We start from the raw sequence: 14,867 nt of genomic DNA, 5'->3' as shown, positions 1-14,867 counted from the left end.
CTTGTTCTCTTCCTTCAAAAATGCCTTTCAGATGCAAATGCGGACAAACCTTTGAGAAGACGGATACATTTGCCAGCCATACCTCTGCTTGTGCTCGCTTCCATCGTCGAGACAGTGACACTTCTTCTCTTTCCTCATCACCACCTCAAATGATCTCGTTCTCGGCATCGCCGCCCAATCGATTCACAAACTACATGCAAGCTCATCACCAGCAGCCGCCGCAGCAACAAAATTCAACTGTGCAGCAGCAACAAGGCTCTGATTTATTTCCCCGCTATGTTCCCGGATTTTTACCCACCGCTCTTTCTATCCATAGTACATTTGAAGGCGTACGTCGTCGATCGATGTCTGCTGGCAGCACGGAGGAGTAGCAGGCGCTACCCTCACTTCCTATAAATATATAAATACTACATACCGAAAATCAATTTCACCCACGCTCTGTAACGTATCAGCCTGGGTATGTTCGCCAATGCACCCAGTAACAGTGGAACCCCCCAATGGACCAAAATCTATCTGGCTTCAAGTACCTCTGGCTACGGCTAGTATATACTCATTTCTTTTTCTTTTATGGTAGCTTTTTTATTTTATTTTCTCGTTATCTGTACAGTGCAAGCTTGAATATGTCAAATTCTTGTTTCTTATACATACGTTGTCTTTTGTTATCTTGCTACTTCCAAAAAAAAGGTCTTTTTTGCCAAATACCCACAATAAAAAAGTATCTGCTATATCTGAATTTTTTTTTTGACATTTTTTGCTACTGAATTGTGTACACCAGCCTTTCCTTCTGTCTTCTTGGACGGGAAATTATATTTATCTGGAAGGAGTACATGCACGGGTATAGTCCAGAAGCAAGTTGGTGTGAGAGCCAACGTAAATACATTCAAGATCAACATCGTATTCAGGAATAGCGGCATCTTCAGCGCCGTTTTGTTTGACCCATTCGACATATTCCAGCAATTGTTGTTGCATGGAATCCAAACGAGCTCGAAGGCCTCCATAGCGCAAATCAATGTTCTCCCAGCCGAAAGGTTTGTACATGTTCATCCACATGCGCCGGTGATAACGCCATAAGTCATCGACCTCCTGCCTCAATCGCTGCAATCTACCTTCGGCAAGACTCTGAATTTCGTCATGACGACCCTTTCGATAAGCATCCTGAAGCCTCTCGCGTAAATGGCATTTCAACGAGAGTACACGAGCCAATCTTGCCGGTAACTCTAAGCGGCAATTCAATGGTTTGTCGTAGGCCTCCATGGCCATACTCAAATCGTTTGCGATCGCTTCGTAATGGTCTTCCAGGTTCTCTCCTGCATATTGAGGTGAGAGAAACGCCATCATGGGATCTTGAGAACGCCCAATTGTAAGGAGGCGTATAAAAAAAACAAAATGAGGTCAGTTGGATAAAGCGAGTGCGTATACAGTGGAATTTTTTGTTTTGTATGGGAAAAAAAAATTAGGTGGTAAAGCGACTGTGTTAGCTGACGGAAAAACCCAACAAAAACAACGTGGAAGCAATCTCACCTTCCCATAGTAACCATTTACTGGTGTTTGCTGCAAAGTTACTTCGGGTAATAATGTGTGACCCACTTGGCGTCGTATCAACCTAAACACAAACCCAACATGCGTGCCAAATTGAGCAATTCATGTTAATAAAGAATTCTGGCAAGCACCAAGTTTGATACAAAATGTGTTTGTGTGTCTCGCTTTCTTTTTTACCTTGGAAGCCATTATCCAGTCATCAAATCCTGCTCCACAGATGCCTTCAAAATTTCGTTTCAACAAGGCAATATCCACTTCGTCTTGGTCTGTATAGCAATGTTGCGCATAGTATAACAGGGCAGGCAAAGACGAATACCTAAAGAGTGAAATATGCAAAAATTGGGTTACCAAACAATAATTTGCACATGGGGTCTGGTGATGTTCCACAGGAAAATAACACGCCCAACTTACATGTCGCATTCGTTGCCATCGTCGCCCCACACCGTGATAAAGCCATTTCGCACACCAGTTTGTTGGTTCTTCGCAGTCACTGTGCTTGCTCTTACCGATTCAAATGTAAAAGGAAGGGCGGCCCAAAAACGGCTCCACGTCCATACGCCGGTGGCCATCCAAGGTTGTTGACAGCCAAGATCACGATGATGCTGCAATTTTTCTTCATAGAGATCGGCATTGGTATGATAGTAGTCCCAAAATATGAGCTCAACATTAGATGGTATCTTGTCTACCACTTCTGGTAGATTGGCTGGGTTACTATCCGTGTCATAGTACCCCTGTAAGGAGTTGTTTTTCGCCGCCAAGCAGAACAGCACTGTGAAGTTGTGTTAGGCAGAATGGTATGGATCAACGTAAACAATGACAACATATTACATACTGTCGGACCATATCATGGGTTCCACTTGCAGTCTATCGCAAATCTCGTTGACGCGTTGAAGGTGGTCTACAAAGATGCGCGTGCCTTCTTTATACCCAAAGTACTGTCTATATCGGCCTTCACCTACACCATATGCCTAATAAAGCAAGTTTCATAATACAATTAAGTGAACGGTGGAAAGTAACTTTTCATTGTTCCTAAAAAAAAAAAAAACAACGTACCTCATCCATGCCTAAATGAATGCGCTTTGATCGGAACGGTGCTGTGGAAGCACTAATCAATTTATCTAGAAATTCATACGTAGGCTCATATTCCGCCAATAAGACTTCGGAGTTATCTCGAAGATGCGCATACTGTGGCCACTGTAAGATTTGTCCCAAGTGACCCAATGTCTGAATGCATGGTATGACTTCAATATCTCTAAACATAAGGATGGTTCAGTACCGCGCGTTAGGCCGTCAAGATGATGTAGAGTTTCTGAAACCTTACAAATCATACGCGTAGTCGTCGATGGCCGACAGCTCCTTTGCGGTATATTTTCCCCTCAGATAGCCAAAGAAGGGCTCGTTCTCGATCTCGTATGTATCCTCGGTATATAACTGAAGCATATTAAGTCCCATCAACGCCATGTTTCGCAAGAAAAAGTATACGGATTCAGGCTTAAGCACACCGTTTCGACTACAATCGATCATGACCCTAGAGCAAAATTCACGTCAGCCAAGGTAACCTTTTCCAGAAAAACCGAAAGTCGCATGCGTCACATTACCCTCTAGTGTCAAGTTGAGCCCGTTCAGTAAAGTTTAGCAAACTCGGTATAGCTAAACCATCGGAATTCTGACGAGCCGCGCCAAGAATACGCCCTAGGCCACGAAATGCTATTGCCGAACGAAAGAGAAATGCTCAGATTTCATGTCCAAATACGCTATTGCTCTCAGGTACAACGCTACCTTCGATTCTGCGATGATACCGCACCATGATATCCAGGCGGGGTTCTTGGCTTGAGTCTGAGTTAATGGAATGATTCGCCGACACTGCCAGCTGGCCTGCCTGGAGCTCCGGATCATTCAGAAAGCTGGTGTGGGGTGAGTGAGAAATCCCCCCAGGTAGGTAAGCTGCGAATGCAAGCTTGAATGATATGGTTATTACCTTACTGTCCAGACAGAGTTATAGTCTGAGTCACCCATAGCGTCGGCCGTGGTGAAGTTTTTGTATGGATAGTTTCGAGCGATCTCGATGATTCCATCTTGGATTTCAACAGGCAATTGCTCGGAATCAATCATGATGAGAGCATTGGTGTAGTTCATTGGGGTTGACATGGTGTTATCAATGTCAATGTCGTCTGTCATGAAGAGTAACAAGGTTAAAAAAGGGTTGGGCGGGTTTTCTGTTAGGGTAAAAACTTAAAATACTGTCGCTTCTTTATTAGTACTGGTGAATGTAAAATATCGGATATTCAGAAAACTATCTCTACAATATCAAGCAGCCCTTCTTCCTTCTGGGTGCTACAGGAGGGCACAAAACAGCACGGATTGCTTCATCAAACACATTCTTAAGGCCTATACAAAGAGTACATTAGACACCACGCTTACTTAGTCTAGCCTTTCTCCATTCGGTTAGGCATCACCTAAATTTTTATTTCTTACCTTTTTGTGTCAGAGCAGAGCACTCTAGATACTTAACGGCACCAATATCCTTGGCCATCTGCAACCCTTGCTGATACGTCGTGGGTGCCATGCGCTTCTCGCGCAATTTTTCGATTGTGTCGCGATCCTCACGCAAATCAAGCTTTGTACCAACAAGAATGACGGGTACGTTTGGTGCATGGTGAGAAATCTCTGGAACCCACTGTTGAGCGATAAATGGAGTCAGTCAATATGCAAAGGAGAGTGAATGGCAGCTGCATAGATTGCATCCCCAACGTCTTCCTCTCATGATGAGGAAAAAAAACACACGCCAGAAGAGATGGATCATGGTAGCTAGCCTGCCTTTTCAAAATAAATGCCAAATGAGTTTTACCTTTGTTCGCACGTTTTCACAAGAAGGTGGGCTCACAAGCGAGAAACAGATAAGGAACACATCAGTTTGCGGATAGGAGAGAGGACGTAGTCGATCATAATCCTCTTGACCAGCTGTATCCCACAGACCCAAGTTGATTGGCTTTCCGTCAACCATTACATTGGCAGAGTAGTTATCAAAACTGGTGGGTGGAACGATTTGGGGCACAAGGATGAAAAGGGTTACCATACAGTTGAAAGAGACATGGTGTGTTCGCGGTGATAGTTTGCTTACACTGTAGGAATATATTCGCCTGGAAAGGCATTTGTAGTATACGAGATGAGCAGGCATGTTTTACCTACAGCACTGGATGGAATGATGGCGGCACAAGGATTTGGGTTGTTAGTGTTTGAAGTAAATTAGGGTTGTGATGAGAGATGGCGAAGAACATACCCGTCACCAACAACGACGCATTTAATAGCTTGCATAGTATTGATGGTAGAAGGATGAGTGCGAGATGAGGAAAATACTGTATAGTTTTAGGTGTGTGCGACAAAGTCAGCTTTGCTGGTGCGACGGTGATCAAAAAAAAATTATTGAAACTCGCGTTTTGGGTGAAAACTTCATCTGCCTAAACTATGAGATCCATGCCATTCCAAGCGAGCCATTCTCTTTTTTTTATTCGATTTCTTCTATTCGCTTCTTTCTACTGTACACACTCATTCTAATCAACCTGTCTATCGTTTCGGGGGGGACGAACGAGTGGATTGGGGGAACAACCCAAGATCAATTTGTACCTAATTTTGTCCAGTGAGCTTAGTCTAGTTAGTTAAACAAGACCCTTCTGGAATCCCTATCTTGGACCCATTCATCGCTAGCTAGACGTTCATTCTGCAATTCTCTCTAACGTCATCACTGCAAATGGAGTGATTCACGTGTAGGCAGCGGAGTGGGGACTCAACAAATTGATTTGGATAGTCTTTGGGCGGGGAGGGAGCCACGCGAGGCAGGACGCTCGCTCACTTTGCACCTTATTCGTTTATCGTGAACGCATTTGCCCATTATAGCCTCTTACATCGTGGGCTACACAATGAATGCAGGCATGTTTCCTCGAGATCGTGCTTTGACAGGTTTGCTAAATATGGCAGGCAGAGGAGAGGTTGAAGCATGCTTCATCAATTTTCAATATTTCTCCTTACCACTCCGCCCGCCCATTCTCCTTACCACACGGTCAAATCAAGTCTAGAGAAAATAGTCAGACAGACCAATGATTCTTTTTTGTTATTCTTTTTAATAAAAGATATCTTCTAAAATAAAAAACAAAAGTCAAATAAAAATGGACCAAAGTTAAAAGCATAAGTACGAATAGGAAAACTCAAATGTGTAAGGGAAATTTAGAAAAGCAGTCTTTAAACAACAGGGCTAGATCGAATGGCTGCTAGGGAAAGTCGCTTGCGACCATTGGTGCTTAGACCCTTGGTAGGTTTTGGTCGCTCTGGTTTGGGGGTACCCAAGTCCTCCGCTCGCGAGATAGCAAGATTAAGACGCTAAAAGATATGTAAACATTAACGGCTGACCAAACAATACAGCAGGAGATACTATAAACACAGTATGGTGATCTCTTTCTTCTCGAACGTCACTCTAAATAACACTTACAATAGCAAGCCTATATTCAAAATCAAATTTGGATTGATTCAAGGCAGTTTCCCAAAGGGAACGACTTTTGAGTTTGTCGCCAGCCGCCCAAGTCACCAGACCAGCCTCCCTGAAAACATACATAGCGTATTAGCAAACATGCGCTTCCAAATCACCGGTGCTTTTCAATGATTTTTCTGCTGCTTACCAAAAGGCGTACGGTACAACCCATTTCTCTTCAGTCATACGATCCTTGTGATCCACAATCCAGTTGAGGTGGATGATAGATTGCTGGTGTCGTCCCATTGAGTTAAGGATAGCAGATTTGATGAGAAGCAAACTACCGCGCTGTGCGTAGTAATCGGGGGGATCCAAGGTTGGCATAATTTCATTAGCACGAAGCATATACTCAGCCTTTTCCCTCTCCTGAATCTCATCCAAAGCTATATCCACAGCTTCCATGGCTTCTTCTAACAGGGGATGGTCCATGAACTCAAATGCATTATTAATGTACAAATACTCGAGAGCGGGGCACGTAATGGGTAAATCTTGATATCCAGCTGCTTGGAATGACTCCACCTTCCTCAAGACATATTGTTCGATATTGGATTTGCTGCCGGTCTTTCTGCTGGCAATTTGGGTCACCTCAGCAAATGCCAGGATAGCTTCTGTTCGCATACCCATTTGCTCCAAACAAACGCCATTCAGGTACTTGAAGAGGATCGGAGACCAATAGCTTTCAGAACACAATTTCTCGAAAAGCTGAGCCGCATCCTTCCAGTTCAGCTGCATCATATTGTTGGTGGCAATCTCATAATCGCACACTTGCCTAATATCCACCTCAACCCACTCAGCATTACTAATCTCCGATGCATATTTGAAGGATTGAGTTGAAAGAGGCAGATTGCGAGCCAATCGAGAGGTACGTCCAGCAAAGTAGAGGAAGAATGCTGAATTAGGATATTTTTTCTGAGCATCAAGCAGAGTCTGATGGAAGAAGGGATTGGATCAGTCATACCCCACATTCAATTACATAATTGCTTGAGTGACTCACTTCAATAGCTGGTTGTGTATAGATGGGTGACAAAATTTGAGGCGCAAACGTGGTGAGAACTGTATAATATCCGAGGAGGCTAGGGTAAGATTGAGGTCAGATTGGTTAGACCAAGAGTTTCCGTGACAAGAACCTGACCACACAAGGACTGTTTACTTACAGCATGGAAGCGGTCGGTGAGCGAATGCGTTGATTATCAAGACACAGCTTGATTAAAGCAAAGCCCAGATGCTTGTCAGCCTTCCAACCAAATGCGGATACCAAAGTCAGGATTTTAGCGGGGAGAGTGGATAGCACGAGATGCACCGCGCCGATGCTACATACAAATATTGCAGTGAGAAAAAACAAGAAGAAACCCAACAATGAATAAAAGGTGACGCAAACCTACCCAAATTGGATACCAGAGATGGTGTCTCGATCCATGTAATCGTTATACGCCTGGCCCATTCTCTTGTATTCCTGCCATACCAAACTATAGCTTGTGTATGCTAACATTTTGCAAAGCATAGGTTAGGTGTATGAAAATTTGACCACGTGATCTAGCTCGTAGTGGGGGTCTCACTTACCTCTTCTTAAGTTTACACCACACTTAATATAGCCAACAACTGTTTCTTGTGCGAGTTGGAGTATGGCAATTTGCAGACAACACTCGGCCTTGATAACGTGGGCTCTGAGAACTCCATTTGGTAAAAACTTGACTTCTTGTTTCAGAATTTCCTCGCTGGTTGCAGGGGTGGCATGTGGTAGACTTTTGCTGCGAGTGTGCTTAATATAGCTATAGTAAGAGGAAACATAATGAGCGACTGAACCTCCAAATCCTTTCTTGGAGGCAGCGTCAATCTGAGCACCGGCAATAAGATAGGTTTGCGTCAAAATGTCGATAGCAATTTTGATTTCCTTTTCTTCAAATGTCTATGCGGAACAAGAACAGAGTAAAATGATTAGGTATTGTTATGTATATGATCTTTGAACAACTCTGAAAAGACCATAATTACCATCACAGCTAAGAAGGGAGAGAAGTAACATTAGTCAAACGGTTCATTTACTTATAACCAGTCAGTGCAGACGTACCTTTCAAGAATGCCATGTAACCCATTCCAAAACCGAACAATGGGTTGGTTTCCGCCTCAGACTCAAACACCTTTTTAGCCTTCATAAATCTGTTATTGAAGAGGTGCGCCATGCCCAATAGAACGGGTTCATCTATCGCAACCAGCCGCTCATAAGTTTTCTACTTGTCATCCATCAAGAAAATTACACCGTCCAACTTACCAGCCTTCTCTTGTTCTCTAGCATCCAGTGTATTGGGGCCGATGTTCTTGATATCGACCTTGTTCAAAGCCAAAAGGTTGGCACTATAAGTTTCAATATCATCGGAGTCTTCCACAGGAGGACTGTTGGGATCGAACGGGCTTCTACTGGGTGGAGTGCCGGGAGTAGGAGGAACAAAATCGTTGTCCCCGGTTAAAGCATCCGTCCTAATTTTTGGAGGACCGTCCGTAACCTGTTCTTCGACTTTGGCTTCACCTTCTGCCATGACAAGTCCAAGCCCAACTAACTCGGTCTCCTCCTTTTCCTTCGTGGCTGTAGCTGATAGCTGTTGGAAAGAGTCTTGCAAAGCGTTTACGACATTCTGAAGTTCTTCGTGTCTTTCTTCTTCTTCCTCCACTTCCTCTACTACTTCCTCTTCTGGTTGAAGAGACTCGGGCTGAACACTTTCTTCAACTTTCTCATCGTTCTCTTCCGAGATCGGTTCAGGTTCTTGAGACGTTTCTTCGGAATCCAAGAACTTTTCCTCAGGGATAGCTGAAACAGGTTCAGCGGGGGCAATATCAAGCGATTCCACTACATCCTCAAAAGATTCGTCATCGTTGAACTCGAAAGCATCCTCAACAGCCTTTTCTGTCTCTTTCAGATCCCTTGGCGTTTCCTCTGCCATGATGATTGTTGATGGCAAGTACAAGGGGATGGATAACGACGCGCTGTTACAAGTGCTGGGGGCGGAATCCAATTGGCGGACCAAATCCCCAAGTTGGGTAAATGTAAACGTGTTTTTATTTAATGTGCCATAATATAAAAGTGTTTGAATGGTAAATGCAGTGTGTGATTGCGCAAACGACGCTTAGAGTACAATGGAAGTGAGAGTGAGAGTACAATGTGATGTGAGATGCAAATGAAAGTGATAGATGAATGCTAGATGTGAAAGGTTGGCAGATGAGAGGGATGAATAATATGAATGTAAGATGTCAAGAAAATAGATAGAATGGATGTTGAAGATGGACCACGACTAACGGAGTCTACGGGCAATCCTGTAATTGTAGCCTGACCATTGTAGATACAAGGATGCAGTGTTGATATATGCTTGACCACCAAAGCTTGTCAAATAAATCCATCCGCCACAGGTACCGTTGAACCAAAGTTTCTCGATTTCACGATTGGCTTTTGCGTCGAATGGAATCCAATTGCATCCAGAAGAGTATACCCATTGGAAAGATGACATTGTGAGAGATAGTATAGACAAATGGTAGAATGTAAAGTTCTTTGCAAATGAAAGGAATGGGTCATTATATATTAAATGTCCAGTGATTATTTAAAAACCTATCTACGCCTCTCCAGCATTTTTTTTTATCTCAGCCAGTTGGTCACTTCAACAAACTCATTGTCGCCACGACGAGCATAGCCTCAAGTGGAGGCTTCAACAACATCGTCTCGATATCAAAAGCAACTCCGCCACCACCGATCGTGTCACTTTAACTGAACGCTATGAATAGTGGTGACTGACGTGACCAGGCTTTGGCCGCCTTTCAGTTTTTCTCTCTGTAAATATTGAAGCCAATTGCTACGAATACCTCAGTAGCATCGTAGCAAAATAACTTATGTAACGAAATGCTACCCCTAAATGGAGGCAAACGGACCGAGCTTTTGCCAGCCACATATCGATCAACTGGCGGGTGGGATTTCCATATTGAGTCCGCCTGTGCCACACTACTCCAAGGCTTAGCAGAGTTGACTAAAGGCTGCTTTTCGCTGACGTGCACTTGGCTGATGCGATGCCGAACTCCACATGCCATTCACTCTATTTTGATAAGCGTACAAGAAACTCCTTCACAACGCAATTGAAATGAATTGAATTGAATAGAATAGAAGATATAAGACGAATGTGGTTGGAGGGGCGAAAGATTAAAAGCAAACACCGCTTCTTGGCAACTATCAGCTGAATGAAATGTTTCTTTTGTTTCTTTCGAGGAGCGATTAATGCATACGCTAACCAACCGTGACCTCCATTACCTGGTTACGAATAACGCGCGAGCCATTTATTGGACTTTCCATTTTTGTCCTTGACACGAAAAGCTCAGTAATTCGGCTAATCTTTCTTGAACCGTATGTATCCCGTACGCTGAAGCAGATTATGAAATAGAGACATGCGTCGCTGAGTCGACTTTGTCATCCTATTGTACCCCATGGTGTAATGCCATGATAAACAGGGGGTTTGAAGCGCAGCTCAAGCATATCTGCTTTGTTCGAATGTTCGTAGCTTGTATGTTTCCTCCTTCTGGATTTCCAGCTTGGTACATTCCAAAGCTCTTCTTCACGGAACTTTCCGGTCACATTGAGTGCTAAACGCTTCCATTTGCTGTTCTTACTGTTCTTACAATCGCCTGAGTGTTTTCTATATGCTGAGCTTGCAAGGTTGTTCAGTACATCAACTCCAAAAACTCATATAAAATGTCTACGTCGTATCCATTCATGTCGCCGTATCCAACAGCCTACAAGCTCATCAAGATCAGGGCGCTTTGAAACCAGGAACAAAACTATCCTCAACTAAATACAACTCTCCCCACACTTTTTTAAATTTATTCAAACATGAGAAGAATGCGCAATGTACGAGTTCAATGGCTCCTGGCTGCCGGTGCAGAATGGGTTCCACTGGATCCTGTTGCTAATCAGCAAATTGAGCAATGGTGGTTTAACCATACCAGAGGCTACCTTAGAATTCAGGCCTTTGGAGGCTATCCAGTTTATGTGGATGCTGCAAACTTGACTGTGCGCTATGGCTCCCTGGACTACCGCATTGCAAGACAATTGCAATCAGTTTAACCTGAACAAGTTCTTACCTTGCAGTCATAGCTTTAGGTCGCTGTTACGACTGACAACGGAATGTAGATGTAGATATTTAAATGCCCTTTTTTTTTTGACTGAAATGTCACCTTTCATCATATGCCTTACCTTAGTATACAAGTAAATGAATGCAACCATATTTTTTTATACCATTTTCAAAAATGCTGGCACGCCAAAACATAAGGCAGAACTGCACCACATTGTAGCCATACGTACAGATGAGTTGTATGTCTTGCCTTGAATCGAATACACTCTACGGTTGTAACGCAAAAAAAAACGTGGCTCCCAACAAAAATGCAAGGACCCCTCTTAGAAAATTCCATGGCAATTTTCGATAGAAGTAAATACAGCTATTTTCGGATGGAGGTGATCCTATATTCTCTTATTCCCATAAAGAGGTATTGCTCGGTCAAAACATACCGAAGTAAAGCGGTGGGCTTCTGGAAATATCTGGGAAATTGTTTGAGGTCATGCAGTTCCACATCCATGCTGCGCGTACAACTACATGCCATTTATCCGTAAGTGTGCTTATGTTATTTGACCCTTTATCAGCCAAGCATTGGATCGAAAGGTTCTAAGTTGAATTATTGCTGGTACGTTTGACTGACCATTTTCATTGGCCAAACTACCATAGGTACTCCGCAAGAGTGCCAAAGAAATACTGATTCACGTGCCATTAGTCAGAAACAAAAAAGCGCTTACTCGAGCAACGACAGCTTTAACTCGTCTTCCAATATGGCTTTCTCTCCATTAGCTGGCAATGGGGCCGAGTGCGGCCCATCGAATCCTATGGCAGGACTCATGAAGCAATTTCATCAGGATCGCTCGCTACAACAGGTACCAATTCAGAAAGATCTTGCAGTATGACTGCGAATCCCTTTGTTAACAAACGGAATCCCCATCTTTCATGTTAGGACCGCTTTGTACAAGATAGAGCTGGCGAAAGCTCACGTTCGGCGTTTCGCTCGAGAAATCAAACGAGACCCATGGGTGGCTCTCAGGTAAGACTATGGAAGGATTAAAAAGGCGATGTGCTTGACGATGATGAGTTTCCTAAACGCAATTTCACGTGCATCAGTTAACAGAGGAGTTCTTTCGGGACGAAGCATTGGAAAAGGGCCCACATAATCGATTTGAATTCAGTGAGCTTGGCAAGGAACTGGAGAACATTCATCCTGGTATGACGGAGGCTCCTGAATGGGCAACTGACTTCATGCGAGAACAACCCGTTATCATGAACGACCGACATCAAATGGAAGAATTCGATAATGCATTTCAACAACATTTTTCTCATCATATGTGTGAGCATCAGCATCAACATGGTAAGCATTGAGAGTTTATGGCATCCGTTCGTAAAGGCTCGCACGAGCGGGGGTGGGTGGTGGACCTTGGGAATTTTTTTGGCGGGATACAATTTGATTTGATTGTTGCTTACGAACTCCGTTTAGGCCCTCATTGTTGGCAACAGGATTTTGATAATTTCCAGCAATCACATAACCATACACTGGCACCCAAAGAATTAGAGGCATTTGAACGAGCATTTGATGAGGCACATCATGGCAAGTTGAATTATTTTTGTTGGAAGTATAGACACATTACAATCAGCCATAGTAACCATTTATGTCCAATCCCCAGGTGCGGCAGTTGATTGGGAAACCGAGTTTGCGAATCAAGAAGACTCTTGGGCCGCCGAGTTTTCCAAGCAAGAGACCGAGAATATCGTAGCTGGAAGTGAAAAAGAAGCTCTCGCTAAGACAGCTGGCATGCTGTTAGAATCCATTGATATGGAGTCCAACCCAAAATTCAAAAGCTCCAATTTCCTGCAGTTTATGCGACAACTTAGGGATAGTGAAGTATCCATTGAAGGAAGCAAAGTGGTTCCTGCTAATGGAGAATCTTCATGGGCATCCGAGTTTGCTGGCGGCGAAACATCCGGTAATTGGGCCAGTGAGTTCAACCAAGGAACGTCGCAAGGTGCGAAGGATGGTAACATGTGGTCTGAGGAATTTGCCAAAGGAGCTGAACGTGGATGGGTCGAAGATTTCACTTCGACTTCGGGACCTGTAAACACTGTCGCTGACCCTATCAATGTCCCTGATGACTGGGCAACCGAGTTCACCAACGACCCTGTCAATGCTGCACAAATGGAGGAAGCCTTTGCCAAAGGTACTGAATTTCAAGACTGGGTTCAACAATACCATGCCAACATCGCTCATCTCAAAACGGCACAAGATGCTGAATGGGAAGGCATGCAAAAAGATTGGGAAAAGTACAAGCCTGATCAAGGTCTAGGATACAGAGCCAGTAATCCCGAGTTTGATGAATATGGTTTCCACCCCACCAACCCATATCTATCAAGAGCCATGCCTATCGATGTAAATCACGCACACAACTTGAGCGATTCTATTCTGGCGCTGGAAGCCAAATTACAGCTTAACCCATCTGATGCCTCTTCATGGCAGCAACTTGGTTTCCGACAACAGGAAAATGAACGAGATGGTGCAGCCATTGCCGCCCTGCGCAAAGCCGTGTCCATGGACCCCACTTTGCTTGATGCCTGGCTGGCTCTGGCTGTCAGCTACACCAACGAAAATTGCCGAGCAGATGCATATGATTGCTTAGAGGCATGGTTGCAGAACAATGAAAAATACAAGCACATTTCCAGATCACATGGACTCAAGGGCAAGATGGTGGGTGCTGACCGACACGCGTTTGTTACCGATTTGTTCCTGGAAGCCGCACGATCGTCTCCTGGTGAAGAAATGGATGCTGATGTGCAAGTCGGTCTTGGAGTTCTGTTCAATGTGTCTGAGGAATATCAAAAGGCTGTAGACTGCTTCAAGGCTGCTCTTGCCAGCCGACCACAGGTAAATCCAACTCAAAATGGTCTGGGTGATTGGTCAATTTTAATGGTATAAAAAAATCTAAACTTGTATAATTTCTCTCTCATTTAGGATTATCTTTTGTGGAATAAGCTTGGTGCAACTCTTGCTAATTCCCATGAAACCTCGGCTGCCATTGACGCATACTTCAATGCTCTCGAAATTAACCCTTCCTACATTCGTGCGCGATACAATCTGGCCATCAGTTGCATCAATTTGGGGCAACACAAGGAGGCTGCTGAACATCTATTAACAGCTTTGGCTTTGCAACAATCCAGTGAATCCACAGCCACCGACACTCCTTTGATCGATGAGAACGGTAATCAATATACGGTTCCTGGTGGAATGTCAGATAACGTTTGGGACAGCCTTCGAATGGTCATGTTTATGTAAGTAGGGCTTGGTTAGGGTTTTTCTATTTTTATTTTTATTTTTAAAGTTTTCACGTCTTGTAACACCTTCCTTCCTTTTCTATAGGATGAATCGACAAGATCTGGCTGCTCATTGCGACGGTAGAAACTTGGAAGCCTTTCGAGGAATTTATGACTTTTGAGCATCGCCAAAGGAAACAAAATGAGACTGTACAATGCTTGAATCATCCTTGGGTGACGACTGCCAATTATGATGGAAGACGTTCATTTCGCTTCCGTTGCGACCAGCAAACGTAAACCTCCCAACATGTACTTATACCCACTTCTTCACCTGGAACCCCCCTGTTATTATCTCCCCCGTTTCTATTTTTTTGTAGGCTACACTGTTAGAATGATACGAATATAAAATTCACATTCAATTATAGGCCGTTGTCAACCAA

At 43.8% G+C, this 14,867-nt stretch overlaps 8 protein-coding genes across 8 annotated transcripts; 4 read left to right on the top strand and 4 right to left on the bottom strand.

Annotated features, from left to right (window-relative positions):
• Nucleotide 1: 1 nt before the first annotated feature.
• Nucleotides 2–786, top strand: K450DRAFT_218684 (uncharacterized protein). The gene has a single exon (XM_051585249.1). It carries the CDS (start codon nt 498–500, stop codon nt 759–761), a length of 264 nt encoding a protein of 87 aa, XP_051449216.1. The 5' UTR covers nt 2–497; the 3' UTR covers nt 762–786.
• On the top strand, nt 21–371 carry K450DRAFT_195312 (uncharacterized protein; the record flags this gene model as incomplete). Its single annotated transcript, XM_051584497.1, has 1 exon — nt 21–371. The coding sequence occupies one exon, from the start codon at nt 21–23 to the stop codon at nt 369–371; it is 351 nt and encodes a 116-aa protein (XP_051449217.1).
• On the bottom strand, nt 786–3,751 carry K450DRAFT_218681 (uncharacterized protein). Its single transcript, XM_051585248.1, has 10 exons — nt 3,518–3,751; nt 3,319–3,443; nt 3,138–3,246; nt 2,861–3,067; nt 2,593–2,791; nt 2,372–2,507; nt 1,951–2,308; nt 1,717–1,855; nt 1,522–1,603; nt 786–1,343 (listed from the first exon to the last, which is right to left on the bottom strand). Exons 1-10 carry the CDS (start codon nt 3,715–3,717, stop codon nt 811–813), a joined length of 2,088 nt encoding a protein of 695 aa, XP_051449215.1. The 5' UTR covers nt 3,718–3,751; the 3' UTR covers nt 786–810.
• On the bottom strand, nt 3,752–4,934 carry K450DRAFT_218674 (uncharacterized protein). The gene is made up of 5 exons (XM_051585247.1): nt 4,820–4,934; nt 4,661–4,732; nt 4,388–4,568; nt 4,015–4,216; nt 3,752–3,927 (listed from the first exon to the last, which is right to left on the bottom strand). The coding sequence occupies exons 1-5, from the start codon at nt 4,852–4,854 to the stop codon at nt 3,839–3,841; spliced, it is 579 nt and encodes a 192-aa protein (XP_051449214.1). The 5' UTR covers nt 4,855–4,934; the 3' UTR covers nt 3,752–3,838.
• A 1,002-nt stretch (nt 4,935–5,936) lies between these two features.
• K450DRAFT_218666 (uncharacterized protein) lies at nt 5,937–9,090 on the bottom strand. Its single transcript, XM_051585246.1, has 9 exons — nt 8,328–9,090; nt 8,127–8,258; nt 8,051–8,058; nt 7,622–7,967; nt 7,444–7,543; nt 7,216–7,371; nt 7,056–7,134; nt 6,210–6,988; nt 5,937–6,131 (listed from the first exon to the last, which is right to left on the bottom strand). Exons 1-9 carry the CDS (start codon nt 8,992–8,994, stop codon nt 6,008–6,010), a joined length of 2,391 nt encoding a protein of 796 aa, XP_051449213.1. The 5' UTR covers nt 8,995–9,090; the 3' UTR covers nt 5,937–6,007.
• Nucleotide 9,091: 1 nt separating this feature from the next.
• Nucleotides 9,092–9,563, bottom strand: K450DRAFT_218661 (uncharacterized protein). Its single transcript, XM_051585245.1, has one exon. It carries the CDS (start codon nt 9,553–9,555, stop codon nt 9,343–9,345), a length of 213 nt encoding a protein of 70 aa, XP_051449212.1. The 5' UTR covers nt 9,556–9,563; the 3' UTR covers nt 9,092–9,342.
• A 2,335-nt stretch (nt 9,564–11,898) lies between these two features.
• On the top strand, nt 11,899–14,746 carry K450DRAFT_218657 (uncharacterized protein). The gene is made up of 7 exons (XM_051585244.1): nt 11,899–12,011; nt 12,089–12,175; nt 12,253–12,466; nt 12,653–12,733; nt 12,810–14,041; nt 14,129–14,445; nt 14,534–14,746. The coding sequence occupies exons 1-7, from the start codon at nt 11,910–11,912 to the stop codon at nt 14,607–14,609; spliced, it is 2,109 nt and encodes a 702-aa protein (XP_051449211.1). The 5' UTR covers nt 11,899–11,909; the 3' UTR covers nt 14,610–14,746.
• Nucleotides 14,534–14,867, top strand: K450DRAFT_218656 (uncharacterized protein). Its single transcript, XM_051585243.1, has one exon. The coding sequence runs from the start codon at nt 14,678–14,680 to the stop codon at nt 14,831–14,833; it is 156 nt and encodes a 51-aa protein (XP_051449210.1). The 5' UTR covers nt 14,534–14,677; the 3' UTR covers nt 14,834–14,867.

This window comes from Umbelopsis ramanniana (assembly GCF_025399195.1).
Source record: "Umbelopsis ramanniana AG unplaced genomic scaffold K450scaffold_2, whole genome shotgun sequence".
NCBI lineage: Eukaryota > Fungi > Mucoromycota > Umbelopsidomycetes > Umbelopsidales > Umbelopsidaceae > Umbelopsis > Umbelopsis ramanniana.
This window is presented reverse-complemented; position numbering and strand designations above follow the sequence as displayed.